General features: G+C 46.6%; 1 protein-coding gene across 1 annotated transcript in view; it reads right to left on the bottom strand.

The window, feature by feature from the left end:
• Positions 1–10,432, bottom strand: part of OLA1 (Obg like ATPase 1) — a 159,210-nt gene extending 148,778 nt beyond the window's left edge. Inside the window, 3 exon segments of the mRNA XM_040440290.1 lie at positions 5,356–5,456; positions 5,542–5,566; positions 10,313–10,432. Of these exon segments, the coding sequence (XP_040296224.1) occupies positions 5,356–5,456; positions 5,542–5,556 (116 nt within the window). The 5' untranslated portion in view covers positions 5,557–5,566; positions 10,313–10,432.
• Positions 10,433–17,755: the final 7,323 nt, after the last annotated feature.

Genomic DNA, 17,755 nt, shown 5'->3' with positions numbered 1-17,755 from the left:
GTACCCCGCACCTATATTGGAACAGAGCCCCAAAAGTGGTGGAGGACGCACTGCTCATGTGCATCCTTCCTCACCCTCCATTCCTATTCAATGGGGCCACTAAAAAATAGTCGAGGCACTGGCTCGGCTATTTCCGTCGGGCCCATAGAAGTGAATGGGAGTGGTGGCCGGTCGTGTGCAGTGCGCTCCTATTCACTTCTATGGGGAGAGCGCTTGGCGGTGGCCTGACCGGGTTCCATTCCCGATATAGGTGCTGGTAACAGGGGAGGGACCTGCACCTATAAGACAATTGCCTAAATGAGACAACCCCCTTAAAGATGGGAAGACTTAGGCTGGGTTCAGAGGCAAAGTTACAGGATGATACAAGGGATGGGATTTTCAAACCTCCTTCCACAGGTACCAGAATATACCAGCACTCATGCCGTGTAGAAATTCTGCCAAACTCAGCCTTTGAAATGCAAAGGGAGCAATTCCCGGCCAATCTGTAGCAGAATCTCGTATTGTGCCGCAAATCTGCTGCTAATCTAAAGTCATATGGAGCCGCCTCCGTTTGCTGATGCCCTAACTGGTAATGACTGAGGCATCTCAAGGGTTAAACAGTCTGGATCCGTGGTATAGCTGTAACCACTGCCCTCCACAGTTGACCCTGGGCACAATCAGATAACGGTAATTTTATTCTCCTATACTCATGAGGGTACATTATGGCGGCACACAGACACTGCACCTAACCCCACTATAGGTCTGCAATTTAGAAATTCCTACTATTTTAACACCAACTTTATTTTTATTTTTTTACATGTATTCCCCAACAAATAGCACAGGTTACTTACAAGGCACATTAAAATATCCCCAACGTGAGCTGATTACATGTCAACACTGGAAGAGCGGCCGGGGAAACTGTTAGGGTAATCAGCAAACCATTAGCCAGGAGAATGAACCGTTACCAGATTACCACCACTGCGCCGACTCACCTGACGGTAAGTACGGTTTAACAGTCAGCTAAATTAGACCTACTTTCATTTAAACAGGCCTTGGACCTACTACGACATTACCTCCAATTATGTAACGACAATGGGATGGAAATTCTCTTTGGCAAAAGGCCCAGAATATTAATACAGCAGATGTATGAACAGTAATGGCACAAAGCTAGCGCGGACTGCTCCGATCTGCACTACAAGCCAAGTAACTCCGTGCGGTGGAGAACCACTTCAAGGAGGTCACCATCCAGAGGAGCGTCAAAATGTGAGCTAAGAACCTCATGGGAATTTTACTAATATTTTTCAGTACTAGATAGATCACTTAAAATGTGATTATGGACAGTATTTTTCTTTTTTTCCTTTCTATTTTTTTAGATTGTATTATTGTGTGTGTCCTTAAAGGGGCTGTATCATCTCAGGCAATGGGGACCTGTTGCTTGGATATGCAATTGTGCGGGACCCACCTCTGGGAGCCTTAAAAGTCACGAAGGGCGCACCACGCATGTGCGGCCACCGCTCCCTTTAATTTCTATGGGGCCGCTCAGCTATTTTCGGCCCTCCGTGACTTTAAAGGCTCCGGTTACAAGATAGGTGCAGGTCCCAAAGGTGGGACCCGCACCTATCAGACAATATACCTCTATTCTCTGAGGTGATAATACTCCTTTAAGTGGCCAGGAGGTGGCATGTGCATTGAGCTGCTTAACAGTCCCTCCCCTCTAAACGACAGCTGTAGTAGTCTCCTGGTGGGATGCTACAGGACATAAATATGAGACCGGTGGGGGTCCAACTTCCGGGATACCCACTGATCAGCTGTTTGGAGAAGCCACGGCACTCAGCATATGTCCGCCTCTTCACAGCCCACCAAGCACAGCGCCGTACACTGTATAGCGGCTTCACTTGCTATGACAGCCCAGCGTCTAGGCCATGTGACCAATGTACAGTGACATCACTGGCCTAGGAAGAGGACTACACGCTTATGGAGCACCACAGCCTCATGCAGCTGATCCTGAGGATAGGTCATCAATACGAAATTCCCAGAAAACCCCTTTAAAGTTGTTTTCCAGTAATAATTACATTTTATCTAAAGCCCGCAGACTGCCCCCTAAAACAGAAGATTCATACTTACCTCCACCTTCCGCTCCCTGCCCTGTATACACCTCGGCATGGTCTCGTGCTCCGCTGACGCCAGTGGTGACATGCTGCTCGCGGCCCATCTCCGCTGAAGCCAGTTATTGGATACAGCAGAGCATGTGACCGTGCCCATGTACCGCCAAATGTAAACAGTGCGAGGACCGAAAGCTGGAGACAGTGGAGGAAGCGCAGAGGACCGGAACGACGTGGAGCAGGTCAGTACCAATCTTCTGTTTCTGCAGCTAGGCTGTAGGCATTCGACAAAATTTAATCAGAGAAGAATCTGGCAGAATGTAAGCTCATCTTCACACAACTCCTGATAATAAAAGCTCCACAAAAAATATGACTTGTCTTGCTCTCCACAGCCCCTAGCTAGAGCAGTCAGCAGTTCAGCATGGTCAGCCTGCTGACTAATTCCCTTTAAATGAGATCTATTCTACTGGTTTCCCAATACATGCAGCAAACAGTGGCCCCTCCACCGAACTGCTATTGATGGCCTCTCCTGAAGGGCTGTATTACACCAGCAGATTATCTGACAGATTTTCTGGCCAATCATTGGTCAGATGACCGTTTACACACCCAGATCTTTTGTTATACAGACCACAATCTGTTGGTGTAATACAGTCCTAACAGGATCAATGTATAAGCTCACATTGACCCCCACTGATCATCCAGAGGAGTGCGAGGACAAATCCCCAAGACTTAAGTAGGGTTGGAAGCTATGAACAAAACGTCTACAGGACGATGGCGCTGGTGTTCAGAGAGGACGGTATAATCTCACTGAGGTTCTACTGCGAGGACAGCGGTGACCAGCTAAGCGGCGTGCTAAAGGGGAAATAAACCCAGTCTATATCTAGTCTGCATTTGCCGTGGAGCCTAATATAACCGATTACTCCCATATTACGGGGAGGAGATGCTGACTGTAGTGCCTTTTCTACAGTTATTCTGAAGGTCCAGATGAATTACCTAATAATCACTACTGTCTCAGTACAGAAACATTTCCACAGCACTGGACCATGTCTGACTTCTAGAGTACCATATGATACCTGAAACTGCCACTTCTAGATTAGTGTACAATGACTGAAGCTACCAGTTCCACTGTACCCTATGAAGCTGGCACTTCAATATTACTGCACAATACGTGAAGCTACTACTTTGATTGTACCGTACAACACCTCAAGCTGTCCTGTATGGTGTCTGAAGCTGCTACTTCTAGAGTCCTGTGCCATGCCTGAAGCTGCTACTTCTAGAGTACTATACAATGCCTAAAGCTGCCACTTCTAGAGTCTTGCACAAGGCCTGAAGCTACCACTTCTAGATACTATATAATGCCTGAAGCTGCCACTTCTAGAGTACTATACAATGCCTGAAGCTGCCACTTCTAGAGTACTATACAATGCCTGAAGCTGCGACTTCTAAAGTCCTGTACGATGCCTGAAGCTGCTACTTCTAGAGTACTATACAATGCCTAAAGCTGCCACTTCTAGAGTCTTGCACAAGGCCTGAAGCTACCACTTCTAGATACTATATAATGCCTGAAGCTGCCACTTCTAGAGTACTATACAATGCCTGAAGCTGCCACTTCTAGAGTACTATACAATGCCTGAAGCTGCGACTTCTAAAGTCCTGTACGATGCCTGAAGCTGCTACTTCTAGAGTACTATACAATGCCTGAAGCTGCCACTTCTAGAGTCTTGCACAACGCCTGAAGCTACCACTTCTAGAGTACTATATAATGCCTGAAGCTACCACTTCTAGAGAACTATACGATGCCTGAAGCTGCCACTTCTAGAGTACTATACAATGCCTGAAGCTGCCACTTCTAGTCTTGCACAAGGCCTGAAGCTGCCACTTCTAGAGTTCTCTGCGATGCCTGAAGCTGCAACTTCTAGAGTAATATACAATGCCTGAAGCTGCCACTTCTAGAGTACTATACAATGCCTGAAGCTGCCACTTCTAGAGTACTATACAATGCCTGAAGCTGCCACTTCTAGAGTACTATACAATGCCTGAAGCTGCCACTTCTAGAGTACTATACAATGCCTGAAGCTGCCACTTCTAGAGTACTATACAATGCCTGAAGCTGCCACTTCTACAGTCTTGCACAAGGCCTGAAGCTGCCACTTCTAGATTTCTCTGCGATGCCTGAAGCTGCCACTTCTAGAGTACTATACAATGCCTGAAGCTGCCACTTCTAGATACTATACAATGCCTGAAGCTGCCACTTCTAGAGTACTATACAATGCCTGAGCTGCCACTTCTACAGTCTTGCACAAGGCCTGAAGCTGCCACTTCTAGAGTTCTCTGCGATGCCTGAAGCTGCCACTTCTAGAGTACTATACAATGCCTGAAGCTGCCACTTCTAGATACTATACAATGCCTGAAGCTGCCACTTCTAGAGTACTCTACGATGCCTGAAGCTGCCACTTCTAGAGTACTATACAATGCCTAAAGCTGCCACTTCTAGAGTCTTGCACAAGGCCTGAAGCTACCACTTCTAGATACTATATAATGCCTGAAGCTGCCACTTCTAGAGTACTATACAATGCCTGAAGCTGCCACTTCTAGAGTACTATACGATGCCTGAAGCTGCCACTTCTAGAGTACTATACGATGCCTGAAGCTGCCACTTCTACAGTCTTGCACAAGGCCTGAAGCTGCCACTTCTAGAGTTCTCTACGATGCCTGAAGCTGCCACTTTTAGAGTACTATACAATGCCTGAAGCTGCCACTTCTAGAGTTCTCTACGATGCCTGAAGCTGCCACTTCTAGAGTACTATACAATGCCTGAAGCCGCCTTTTACATTTGCCCTGCCGTTGCTGGATCTGCATCATGACACCCTGTAGACAAACCTCCACAGTGGACCACTCCAGTGGGAGATACGCTTTATGAGAATATAACTTATTAGCATATCTAAATAGACTGTCCACGGTCTTTCCTTGGTGATACTATAAACATATTATACACCGAACAACCCGGTGAAAGAGGTTTGAGGTGAACGTTAATGAAGACCCGCGTTATGAAGATCTGCACCACATGGAGGCTACTGCTTTTTGTGTCCTAATGTCCTCAGCTGCCATTCGGCCAAGCTTTTTAAAGTGCACCTGTCATTAAGCAGGTGCACTTTAAACAAGGACAGCTGCAATGTGACCACGAAGGGTTAAACACAGCGGGCGACTCTGGCGTCTCTAAGGTTAACCCTTCACGTTCCCGACTGAAATAATACGGATGGGTTCATTTACATACCCTACGTTTGGCAGCCCCACGATTCCAATCTTCAAAGAGGTCCCAAATCTTCCGATAATCGGGTGCTGTTTTGGTCCATCGTCTGCTTTCTTGGGGGGCATCTAAAGTGTTAAAAAACACACACACACCTAATTACTCTCTATGGCTATCGGTTATTACCAGTAAATGGAAGTAATAAGCGTGTACCTTTTTTGGAGCCATTATTGCATCGCTTTAAGAGAGGACAAAGAACAGTGTGAAGATCAGAGAAAGGAGCATTTCTTCCAGTTACACAAATCACACTTTAAATCCACACCATGCGCTGCACATGCAGACACCCAGCAGGCTAATAATAGAGGGGGCCACAGCGAATAAGCTGAGCGCACACTTTCCAAAAACGACACCTGACGCCATCAATATGAGCAACTGACGGCATCGACTCTGCCCGGGAACCACAGCGATAAATGAGAATGAAATGCCACACAAGCCCCAAAGCAACTCAGCTCGATGTGCAAAAATACTTACATGTAGCATGCAGCATGTGACAGAGGTATCTTAAATTGTGGATCCACAAAACACTGACACCGGCAATGTGCGTTCCGCATTTTTCGGACTGCACATTGCCGACACTCTCATAGAAAATGCCTTTTCTTGTCCGCAATTGCGGACAAGAATAGGACATGTTCTATTTTTTTGCGGAGCCGCGGCCCGGAAGTTCGGGGCCGCACTCCGGGGATGTGGAGAGCACATAGTGTGTTCTCCGCATCCATTCCTGCCCCATTGAGAATAAATGGGTCTGCACCCGTTCCCGATATTGCGGAACGGATGCGGACCCATTTGTGGACGTGTGAATGGACCCTAATGTGTATGGGGAGCTCCCAATTATCCCTCAACAGATGATGACAAGAGAGAGAAGATTTGGGCAATTAGAATTTTTTCGCCCGATCCTTTTGTTCTTCTGGGAGAAAGGCCACTGCCAGGCCAAGCATGTGACAGGTATTAAATGTGGGTGACAACTAGCTAGGTTATCAATATCAGATGGCTGAGGGTCCGACTCCCAGATATTTGAAAATACTGCCGCTCTCCAGAACAGCACAGCTCTCCCTACAATGGCCGGGGATGGTACAGCAGTGCTGCTCCCATTCACTTTAAGAGGTCTTACAAGAATATGGGGGTTTGGCAAACATTAGACCCCACCCCCCTTCCATCACCACCATTTGGATGGACCAGTAAAGGGAAGCTTAGGCCTCGTTCACATTTCCGCTTGTGGATCTGGTAGGCTGTGCCAGCACAGCGCAGCCTGCCGGATCCTCTACTTAAAGGAGTTCTGCAGTTTGTTTAAACTCATGACCTATCCTCTGAACAGATCATCAGCATTTGACCGGCGGGGGTCCGACACCCTGGACCCCCGCCGATCAGCTGTTTGAGAAGGCAGCGGTGCTCCAGCCTTCTCACTGTTTACCGCAGGCCCAGTGACGTCACGACTAGTATCAACTGGCCTGGGCGCGGCTAAGCTCTGTTCATTTGAATGGCGCTTAGCCCCACCCAGGCCATTGATACTAGTAGTGACGTCACTGGGCCTGCGGAAAACAGCAAGAAGGCCGCGGCACTACTGCCAGCGCCGCTGCCTTCTCAAACAGCTGATCGGTGGGGGTCCCAGGTGTCAGACCCCCGCCGGTCAGATATTGATGATCTTTATGTTTTTACAGCATCTGGAGCCCTGGGACAATTTTCTTCTTGCGCTTCAACATCCATTTAAATATTAGCACATAAATCATCAGATTATAGAAATTTTAATGTACAAATTGCACCAAATTTCTGAAGTTCAGGTCTAATATACAGGTAGAGACCATACAGATAGTTTAGTAAATGTATTAATGCACAAATTCCCCAGGTCAAAAAGAGAGACGTTTAAGCATCAAAGAGGGACTTGGGTTAAAAAGAGGGACACTTGGGAGGCATACATTGGGGACCCCAATGCACGGGCAACACCCGTGCGGATTCCGCAGACGGATCCAGACCCATTCAACTTGCATGGCCCCATGATCCGTCCACACAACATCTTCTATTTTTTGGCGGTGCGGAGGCCCGGAGAGAAACCCCCCAGAAGCACTCTGTAGTGCTTGATGCTTCCATGGGGTTCTGTGCCTCTGTTCCACACCGGACCTTCCGGATTGTGGACCCATTCAAGTAAAATGTGTCCGCATCCGTGATACGGTGAACACGCGGCCGGTGCCCGCAATAGGGGCGAGGCCAGGCAACGGCCGTGTGCTTGAGGCCTAAACGATCTCCAACAAGAAGCCGTTGATGCCGTTTTGAATGTGGACTGTATTCAGGCACTGAATCTGCTGCAGATTTTCCCCATGTGAACAGAGCCTAAGGGTGAAGTCACATGTGGCAGATTTGTTGCAGAAATTTCTGCAACTGTCCCATTCATCTGCATGGGGTTTGCAGAAATATGTGCTGAAAAACAAGCCTATTCAAGGACATGGGACAGAATTTTGGTGGCTGCAATTTCTGCAACTAATCTGCAGTGTGTGAATTCACCTAAGGCTACTTTCACACTAGCGTTTTTTACTAGATCCGGCAGGGTTCAGCAAAAAACGCTTCCGTTACTGATAATACAACCATCTGCATCCGTGAACGGATCCGGTTGTATTATCTTTAACATTGCCAAGACGGATCCGTCATGAACTCCAATGAAAGTCAATGGAGGACGGATCCGTTTTTTATTGTGTCAGAGAAAATTGATCCGTCCCAATTGACTTGCATTGGGGGCCATGCCGGATCCGTCTTGCTCCACATCCCAGGACGGAAAGCAAACTACAACATGGTGCGGTTCGCTCTCCGGTATGAGAACAGAATGCATTTTGGAGCGTTCTGTTCAGTTACGTTTTGTCCACATTGATAATGAATCAGGACAAAACGGAAGCGCTTTTTTCCGGTATTGAGACCCTTTGACGGATCTCAATACCGGAAAATATTAACTTAAGTGTGAAAGTAGCCTTAAATGAGCACACACTGGTGAATAGCTGTTATCCGGGGGGAAGGGGGTTTTACCACTGCAGAAAGACTGCGACCTCCCGTAGAAAACGTGAGGCGGTTTCCCTGTGGCCACCTGGCGGCTTTCTGGCCCAGAATCTGCATCAAATTTCGCTGTCAAAAGACACAGTGTGAACGGCCCCTAATCATCCTTTCACATGGACTGATGTTCCAGGCAGTGATCGGGAACGAACTAAGGCCTCATGCACACGGCCGTTGTTTTGGTCCGCATCTCAGCCGCAGTTTTGGCGGCTCGGATGCGGACCCATTCACTTCAATGGGGCCGCAAAAGATGCGGACAGCACTCCATGTGCTGTCGGCATCCGTTGCTCCGTTCCGTGGTCCGCAAAAAAAAAAAAAACCTGTCCAATTCTTATCTACGCTTTGCAGACAAGAATAGGCAGTTTTATTAAAGGCTGTCAGTGCCGTTCTGCAAATTGCGGAATGCACACAGACGCCATCCGTGGTTTGCGGACCGTAAAACACACAACGGTCGTGTGCATGAGGCCTAAGGGGGGGGGGGGATTTCTCAAACTGGTATAAAGTAGAACTGGCTTAGTTGCCCCTAGCAATCAATCATATTCCGCCTTTCATTTGGTAGATCTCCCCCTAGAGGTTCCAGATAATTGCCTGACCACCAGAAGGGGTGAGAACTGTAAGGACATGCAGCAATCACCTTCACACGGGGCAGAACATCCTGTGACAATCAGTTGGGGCTTCCAGAAATCCATGTGCTCGCTGCCCCATTCAAAAGAATGGAACTGATTTTCAGTCGTGGAATTTTGTGCCGTCTGTGAAGGTGTCTAACAATCCCTCCTCGGCCTCATATACATTTATTTAGACAGGACTTTCTGCTGCCCCCAAAATGATAGGTTTTGATGCTGGCCGAATGACAAGTTCAATGGGTGATCACCAGCACCTTTACGAAGGGCAATTATCGGGAAGGAGGAGCGTTTCTATAAACACTTATCACTGATAATTAACCCTATGATTGCTCCATGTAAGACGACCTTAAAGGGGTTGTCCAGGATTTTACAAGCGATGGCCATAATTAATCTGTCGGCAGAGCGAGCGTCTAAAGCTGTGGGCACGCTCCCTCCCAAATGTCAATTTGTGCAGGTGAATGGATTCGCTCATCACTAGCGCAGATCTTTCCATTGTACTGGTTTTGGCTCGTCACAATCACTGACTGTGTGAAGACAGACTCTTACATGTGTCCTGCAGCTTCCCCAGCCTGATGGCAATGGCTCTGGACCGTGTTATGGGTGGGCACCAGATTAGTACAAACCCTCTAAGCGTTATTTACATAAAACTGGAAAATTCCTTGAAGGCCTCATAAACTTCTAAGGATTTTTGGGGAGAAAAAAAAAAAGGAATGCAATTGCTACATGAAAAAACCGCTTTTAGGGCCGTGTTCAGACCGCCATAATGCCGCCATACTTTAGCCTCTGTATCGCAGCCATAATAGCCAGAACACCATGCGCTGGGGCGGTGCAACTACGATACGGACACCGCCGCGCAGCTGCATTACCGCCATCTGCACAGGGCCTAATGGACACAGGTTCACCGGACTCCAATGGCGGAGATGCCACAAGACTATCAAGATACATGCATCACCCCAGGCAGCAGACTGTCAGTGACCGCCATCTCTCACAGGTATCAGCCAGACTGGAAGCGCATGCACAGGATAAGCTGCCAGTCACTGCTGACCATGTGACATCTCTGCTACTCAGAGGTTCTGCAGCAGCTGCGACTATGAAGTGCAATGACAAATCCGAATAAAAGCAACAGTCATTTATTTCCCATGGTGGGGATAAGGGTGGCTGATGGGGGGTGGAAACGCTCAATCTGCACAGCACACACGTGCAACGTCTGCAGCAGCCCGGCACTGACAGGCGCCATGATGAGTTAGAGACACAGCGACACCGCAGCTCACCTCCACAACACGTGTCTCTCCCGGGTGGGGGGGGGTGGCTGTCGCGGAGGAAACGGTGCGAGGCCTCACGGAATTCCCAGTCACGTTCGGCAGCAGCCGGCGTCTCAGAGACGGAAGGGGCGGGGCGACGAGCGTGACGACGCGCAATACCAGCGTGCTATTGGTTGGCAGGAAGGATAAGAGGTCAGGTGACCTAACATGCTGCTTCCGGGCATCCACACAGGCGTCGCGTGCGCTGGCGCTGGCGGAGCCTCGCCTGTCATTCCTCAGCGCGGGGCCCCGCTGTGCAGTATCAGCCAGAGGGAGTGGGAGAGGCTGACGTGTTGTGTGTATTGCAAGCGTAATGGCCGTTTGAGGAGACATTTAAAGGGGCTGTCCAGTTAAGACAGCAACCCCTATCTACAGGTTAGGGCAGTGATGGCTAAAGGCACTGCAGCTGTGGTGAAACTACGACTCCCAGCATGCTCCATTCATTTCTATATAGAGTTCTGAGAACAGCCAAGCCAGCGTACATTTTGGGAGTTGTAGTTTTACCACAGCTGGAGCGCCAGAGGTTAACCATCACCGGATAAGTGTACTTTCGCACTTGCATTGTGAAGATCCGGCAGGCAGTTCTGTCGCCGAAACTTCCCGCCGGATCTGGAAATCCGTGTGCAAACGGATAGCATTTGTAGACGGATCATTCTAACAAGTGCATTGAAACGCCGGATCCGTCTCTCCGGTGTCATCCAGAAAAACACTTGGTGCCGGATCCGGCATTAATGCATTTTAATGTAAAATAATGCCGGATCAGTGTTCCGGAATTTTGAATGGAGAAAATACCGCAGGGTTAAAATACTGTAAGAGGGACTGAACTGAAGACATCCTGAACGGATTGCTCTCCATTCAGAATGCATTAGGATAAAACTGATCAGTTATTTTCCGGTATTGAGCCCCTAGGACGGAACTCTATGCCGGAAAAGAAAAACGCTAGTGTGAAAGTACCCTTAACCTCTTAAGGACACATGACGTACCGGTACGTCATGATGTCCTGGTACTTAAGGACACATGACGTACCGGTACGTTATGTGTTGTTCCGATCACTGCCGCCCGGCCGGCAGTGATCGGAACCCGGTGCCTGCTCAAATCATTGAGCAGGCACCTAGGCTAAATGCGCGGTTAGCGATCGCGGCAAACCGCAGGTCAATTCAGACCTGCGGTTTGCTGCGATTTCTGCAGTTTCTGGTGGGATCAGAAACTTTTTATGCCTAAAAAAAGTTTTATTCACCCCCCCCCCTGCACCCCCGAATGATTTTTATGGTGGCGGGAGGTGCAGGGGGAGGGTTGCGGGCGGTGCGGCAGGCGGGATCGCGATCCCCCGCCCGCCTCCCCTTGAAAATTCATTGGTGTTCAGTGGGTATACTAGGGTGCCAGCACATTGCTGGCACCCTGGTATAAACGGCTGACATCAGCGATGCGATGTCAGCCGTTTAACCCTTTCCATACAGCGGTCCGTACGGACCGCTGTATGGAAAAGGTTAACAGCGCAGGGAGCTCCCTCCCTCTCCCATCGGGGGGCTGCTGTGCCTTTGCAGCCCCCCGATGGAGAGGGAGAGAGCCCCCAGACAGCCCCCCGAGAGATCCCCTCCTTACCCTTCCCCGTCTGCGAAGTTCTGAGCAGACGGGGAAGGTTCCCATGGCAACAGGACGCCTCTCAGGCATCCTGCTGTCCATGGTGCTGAACAGATCTGTGCTAAAGGCATAGATCTGTTCAGTGTAAGTAAAATACAGTGCAGTACAATATATATTGTTCTGTACTGTATTATACAGACATCAGACCCACTGGATCTTCAAGAACCAAGTGGGTCTGGGTCAAAAAAAAAGTGAATAAAAGTGAAAAAAAAGTAAAAATCAAAAAACACATTTATCACTGATAAAAAATGAAAAAAATAAAATTCCCTACACATGTTTGGTATCGCCGCGTCCGTAACGACCTGATCTATAAAACGGTCATGTTACTTTACCCGAACGGTTAACACCATAAAAATAAAAAATAAAAAACTATGATGAAATTAAAATTTTGCCCACCTTACTTCCCAAAAAAGGTAATAAAAGTGATCAAAAAAGTCGCATGTACGCCAAAATTGTAACAATCAAACCGTCATCTCATCCCGCAAAAATCATACCCTACCCAAGATAATCGCCCAAAAACTGAAAAAACTATGGCTCTTAGACTATGGAGACACTAAAACATCATTTTTTTTGTTTCAAAAATGAAATCATTGTGTAAAACTTACATAAATAAAAAAAAAGTATACATATTAGGTATCGCCGCGTCCGTATCGCCCGGCTCTATAAAAATATCACATGACCTAACCCCTCAGATGACCACCGTAAAAAAATAAAAACGGTGTAAAAAAAGCCATTTTTTGTCATCTTACGTCACAAAAAGTGTAATAGCAAGCAATCAAAAAGTCATATGCACCCCAAAATAGATGCCAATCAAACCGTCATCTCATCCCGCAAAAAATGAGACCCTACTTAACACAATCGCCCAAAAACTGAAAAAACTATGGCTCTTAGACTATGGAGACACTAAAACATTTTTTTGGTTTTAAAAATGAAATCATTGTGTAAAACTTACATAAATAAAAAAAATTGTATACATATTAGGTATCGCCGCGTCCGTGACAACCTGCTCTATAAAATTACCACATGATCTAACCTGTCAGATGAATGTTGTAAATAACAAAAAAAAAATGGTGCCAAAAAAGCTATTTCTTGTTACCTTGCCGCACAAAAAGTGTAATATAGAGCAACCAAAAATCATATGTACCCTAAACTAGTACCAACAAAACTGCCACCCTATCCCGTAGTTTCTAAAATGGGGTCACTTTTTTGGAGTTTCTACTCTAGGGGTGCATCAGGGGGGCTTCAAATGGGACATGGTGTAAAAAAAAAACAGTCCAGCAAAACCTGCCTTCCAAAAACCATATGGCATTCCTTTCCTTCTGCGCCCTGCCGTGTGCCCGTACAGCGGTTTACGACCACATATGGGGTGTTTCTGTAAACTACAGAATTAGGGCCATAAATAATGAGTTTTGTTTGGCTGTTAACCCTTGCTTTGTAACTGGAAAAAAAATATTAAAATGGAAAATCTGCCAAAAAAGTGAAATTTTGAAATTGTATCTCTATTTTCCATTAAATCTTGTGCAACACCTAAAGGGTTAACAAAGTTTGTAAAATCAGTTTTGAATACCTTGAGGGGTGTAGTTTCTTAGATGGGGTCACTTTTATGGAGTTTCTACTCTAGGGGTGCATCAGGGGGGCTTCAAATGGGACATGGTGCCAAAAAAACAGTCCAGCAAAATCAGCCCTCCAAAAACCAAACGGCGCACCTTTCACTCTACGCCCCGCTGTGTGCCCGTACAGTAGTTTACGGCCACATATTGGGTGTTTCTGTAAACAGCAGAGTCAGGGCAATAAAGATACAGTCTTGTTTGGCTGTTAACCCTTGCTTTGTTTGTGGAAAAAATGGGTTAAAATGGAAAATTAGGCAAAAAAATGAAATTCTCAAATTTCATCGCCATTTGCCAATAACTCTTGTGCAACACCTAAAGGGTTAACGACGTATGTAAAATCAGTTTTGAATACCTTGAGGGGTGTAGTTTCTTAGATGGGGTCACTTTTAGGGAGTTTCTCCTCTAGGGGTGCATCAGGGGGCTTCAAATGGGACATGGTGTAAATAAACCGGTCCATAAAAATCAGCCTTCCAAAAACCATACGGCGCACCTTTCCCTCTACGCCCCGCTGTGTGGCCGTACAGTAGTTTACGGCCACATATTGGGTGTTTCTGTAAACTGCAGAGTCAGGGCAATAAAGATACAGTCTTGTTTGGCTGTTAACCCTTGGTTTGTTAGTGGAAAAAATGGGTTAAAATGAAAAATTAGACAAAAAAATGAAATTCTCAAATTTCCTCCCCATTTGCCAATAACTCTTGTGCAACACCTAAAGGGTTAACAACGTATGCAAAATCAGTTTTGAATACCTTGAGGGGTGTAGTTTCTTAGATGGGGTCATTTTTGGGTGGTTTCTATAATGTAAGCCTCGCAAAGTGACTTGAGACCTGAACTGGTCCCTAAAAATTGAGTTTTTGTAAATTTCTGAAAAATTTCAAGATTTGCTTCTAAACTTCTAAGCCTTATAACATCCCCAAAAAATAAAATATCATTCCCAAAACAATTCAAACATGAAGTAGACATATGGGGAATGTAAAGTCATCACAATTTTTGGGGGTATTACTATGTATTACAGCAGTAGAGAAACTGAAACTTTGAAATTTGCAAATTTTTCCAAATTTTTGTTAAATTAGGTATTTTTTGGTGCAAAAAAAATTATTTTTTTAACTCCATTTTACCAGTGTCATGAAGTACAATATGTGACGAAAAAACAATCTCAGAATGGCCTGGATAAGTCAAAGCATTTTAAAGTTATCAGCACTTAAAGGGACTCTGGTCAGATTTTCAAAAAATGGCCTGGTCCTAAGGTGTAAAAAGGCTGTGTCCTTAAGGGGTTAAGGTGAGTTTTCTTAGTAGCACAACCCCTTTAAATAGAGCAATGGCCGAAATCTATACATTGAGGGGGACATTTGCAGTCAGTTCTGCATTGCCTTCCTCTGGATCAACTTGCAGGATAACAGGCCGAACTGGATGGACAAATGTCTTTTTTCGGCCTTATGTACTATGTTACTATGTTACCTTGAAGATGTTCCCCCACGCTCTACACCGCGCCTTTACTGAGGGAGGTGGAGACAATTTGATAAATCTGGTTTACATCTGCTCAACAGGATAACCATGGCCACTACGCACCCACTTTTAAAAACTGGAGAATGTGATGTAAAAATGAAAAATGCCACAATTTTTTTCACACTAATAAGACAAAAAGTTGCTAACTCCTATTATTTTTTGTGATATATATATATATTTTTTTTTAACCAGAATTTTGCAGTGCAGGGCTTAAAGAGCTCCTTTCATCAGAAAAAAAAGTGTGTGCAATTCTTATACTACCTTATCGAGCTGCTGCCACTAATGTCCGGACACTTATTTTTTCAAGAGGACCCCCCCCCCCCCCCCCCGCCCGTTCGCCCGCTGTGCTCCCCGTTTGTTTCATCGCCTCATATGCAATTGAGGTGACTTGGTTATAGTAGGCGTTGACATTTTAGTTCTGCTGGGCGAGGTTATCTTCTCCCTGGCAGCGAGCGCATCCAATCGCAGCGCCCCGCTCTTAGCCAGGGAGAAGGAGCTCAAGTTCTCGCGCTCGGTCCGGATGTCTACAAGCTCAAGTTCTCGCGAGAACTTGAGCTCCTTCTCCCTGGCTAAGAGCGGGGCGTTGCGATTGGATGCGCTCGCTGCCAGGGAGAAGATAACCTCGCCCAGCAGAACTAAAATGTCAACGCCTACTATAACCAAGTCACCTCATTTGTATATGAGGCGATGAAACAAACGGGGAGCACAGCGGGCGAACGGGGGGTCCTTTAAGTGTCCGGACATCAGTGGCAGCAGCCCGATAAGGTAGTATAAGAATTACACACACTTTCTTCTGATAAAAGGTCCTCTTTAAGAAATTCCTCTAATACTGTACTATTTGTGTATATACACTGCTCAAAAAAATAAAGGGAACACAAAAATAACACATCCTAGATCTGAATTAATTAAATATTCTTCTGAAATACTTTGTTCTTTACATAGTTGAATGTGCTGACAACAAAATCACACAAAAGAAAAAAATGGAAATCAAATTTTTTAACCTATGGAGGTCTGGATTTGGAGTCCCCCTCAAAATTAAAGTGGAAAAACACACTACAGGCTGATCCAACTTTGATGTAATGTCCTTAAAACAAGTCAAAATGAGTCTCAGTAGTGTGTGTGGCCTCCACGTGCCTGTATGACCTCCCTACAACGCCTGTGCATGCTCCTGATGAGGTGGCGGATGGTCTCCTGAGGGATCTCCTCCCAGACCTGGACTAAAGCATCTGCCAACTCCTGGACAGTCTGTGGTGCAACGTGACGTTGGTGGATAGAGAGAGACGTGATGTCCCAGATGTGCTCAATTGGATTCAGGTCTGGGGAACGGGCGGGCCAGTCCATAGCATCAATGCCTTCGTCTTGCAGGAACTGCTGACACACTCCAGCCACATGAGGTCTAGCATTGTCTTGCATTAGGAGGAACCCAGGGCCAACCGCACCAGCATATGGTCTCACAAGGGGTCTGAGGATCTCATCTCAGTACCTAATGGCAGTCAGGCTACCTCTGGTGAGCACATGGAGGGCTGTGCGGCCCTCCAAAGAAATGCCACCCCACACCATTACTGACCTAATGCCAAACCGGTCATGCTGGAGGATGTTGCAGACAGCAGAACGTTCTCCACGGCGTCTCCAGACTCTGTCACGTCTGTCACATGTGCTCAGTGTGAACCTGCTTTCATCTGTGAAGAGCACAGGGCGCCAGTGGCGAATTTGCCAATCTTGGTGTTTTCTGGCAAATGCCAAACGTCCTGCACGGTGTTGGGCTGTAAGCACAACCCCCACCTGTGGACGTCGGGCCCTCATATCACCCTCATGGAGTCTGCTTCTGACCGTTTGAGCAGACACATGCACATTTGTGGCCTGCTGGAGATCATTTTGCAGGGCTCTGGCAGTGCTCCTCCTGTTCCTCCTTGCACAAAGGTGGAGGTAGCGGTCCTGCTGCTGGGTTGTTGCCCTCCTATGGCCTCCTCCACGTCTCCTGATGTACTGGCCTGTCTCCTGGTAGTGTCTCCATGCTCTGGACACTACACTGACAGACACAGCAAACCTTCTTGCCACAGCTCGCATTGATGTGCCAGCCTGGATAAGCTGCACTACCTGAGCCACTTATGTGGGTTGTAGACTCCGTCTCATGCTACCACTAGAGTGAAAGCACCGCCAGCATTCACAAGTGACCAAAACATCAGCCAGGAAGCATAGGAACTGAGAAGTGGTCAGGTCACCACATGCAGAACCACTCCTTTATTGGGGGTGTCTTGCTAATTGCCTATAATTTCCACCTGTTGTCTATCCCATTTGCACAACAGCATGTGAAATTGATTGTCACTCAGTGTTGCTTCCTAAGTGGACAGTTTGATTTCACAGAAGTGTGATTGACTTGGAGTTACATTGTGTTGTTTAAGTGTTCCCTTTATTTTTTTGAGCAGTGTATATTTAAATATAATTTTTTTGTTGATATATCAAAAAAACACAACTTTTCTTTATTTTTCAATAGGTGGGTCTTTGTAAGGGTTTATTTTATTTTTATTTTTGCAACGCAAGCTGATGTTTTTGGAGTCAAATATTTTCTTTTAACCCATTTAAGCCCCCTGACCTAATAGTATATAAGCTGGGCCTGAGAGATGTTTGGTGCATAGTTATCAGCTGATCCTTCTCCATA

Source organism: Bufo bufo, chromosome 7 (assembly GCF_905171765.1).
Source record: "Bufo bufo chromosome 7, aBufBuf1.1, whole genome shotgun sequence".
In the NCBI taxonomy this organism is placed as follows: domain Eukaryota; kingdom Metazoa; phylum Chordata; class Amphibia; order Anura; family Bufonidae; genus Bufo; species Bufo bufo.
The sequence above is the reverse complement of the archived record's forward strand: the minus strand, read 5'-3'. Positions and strand labels throughout refer to the sequence as shown.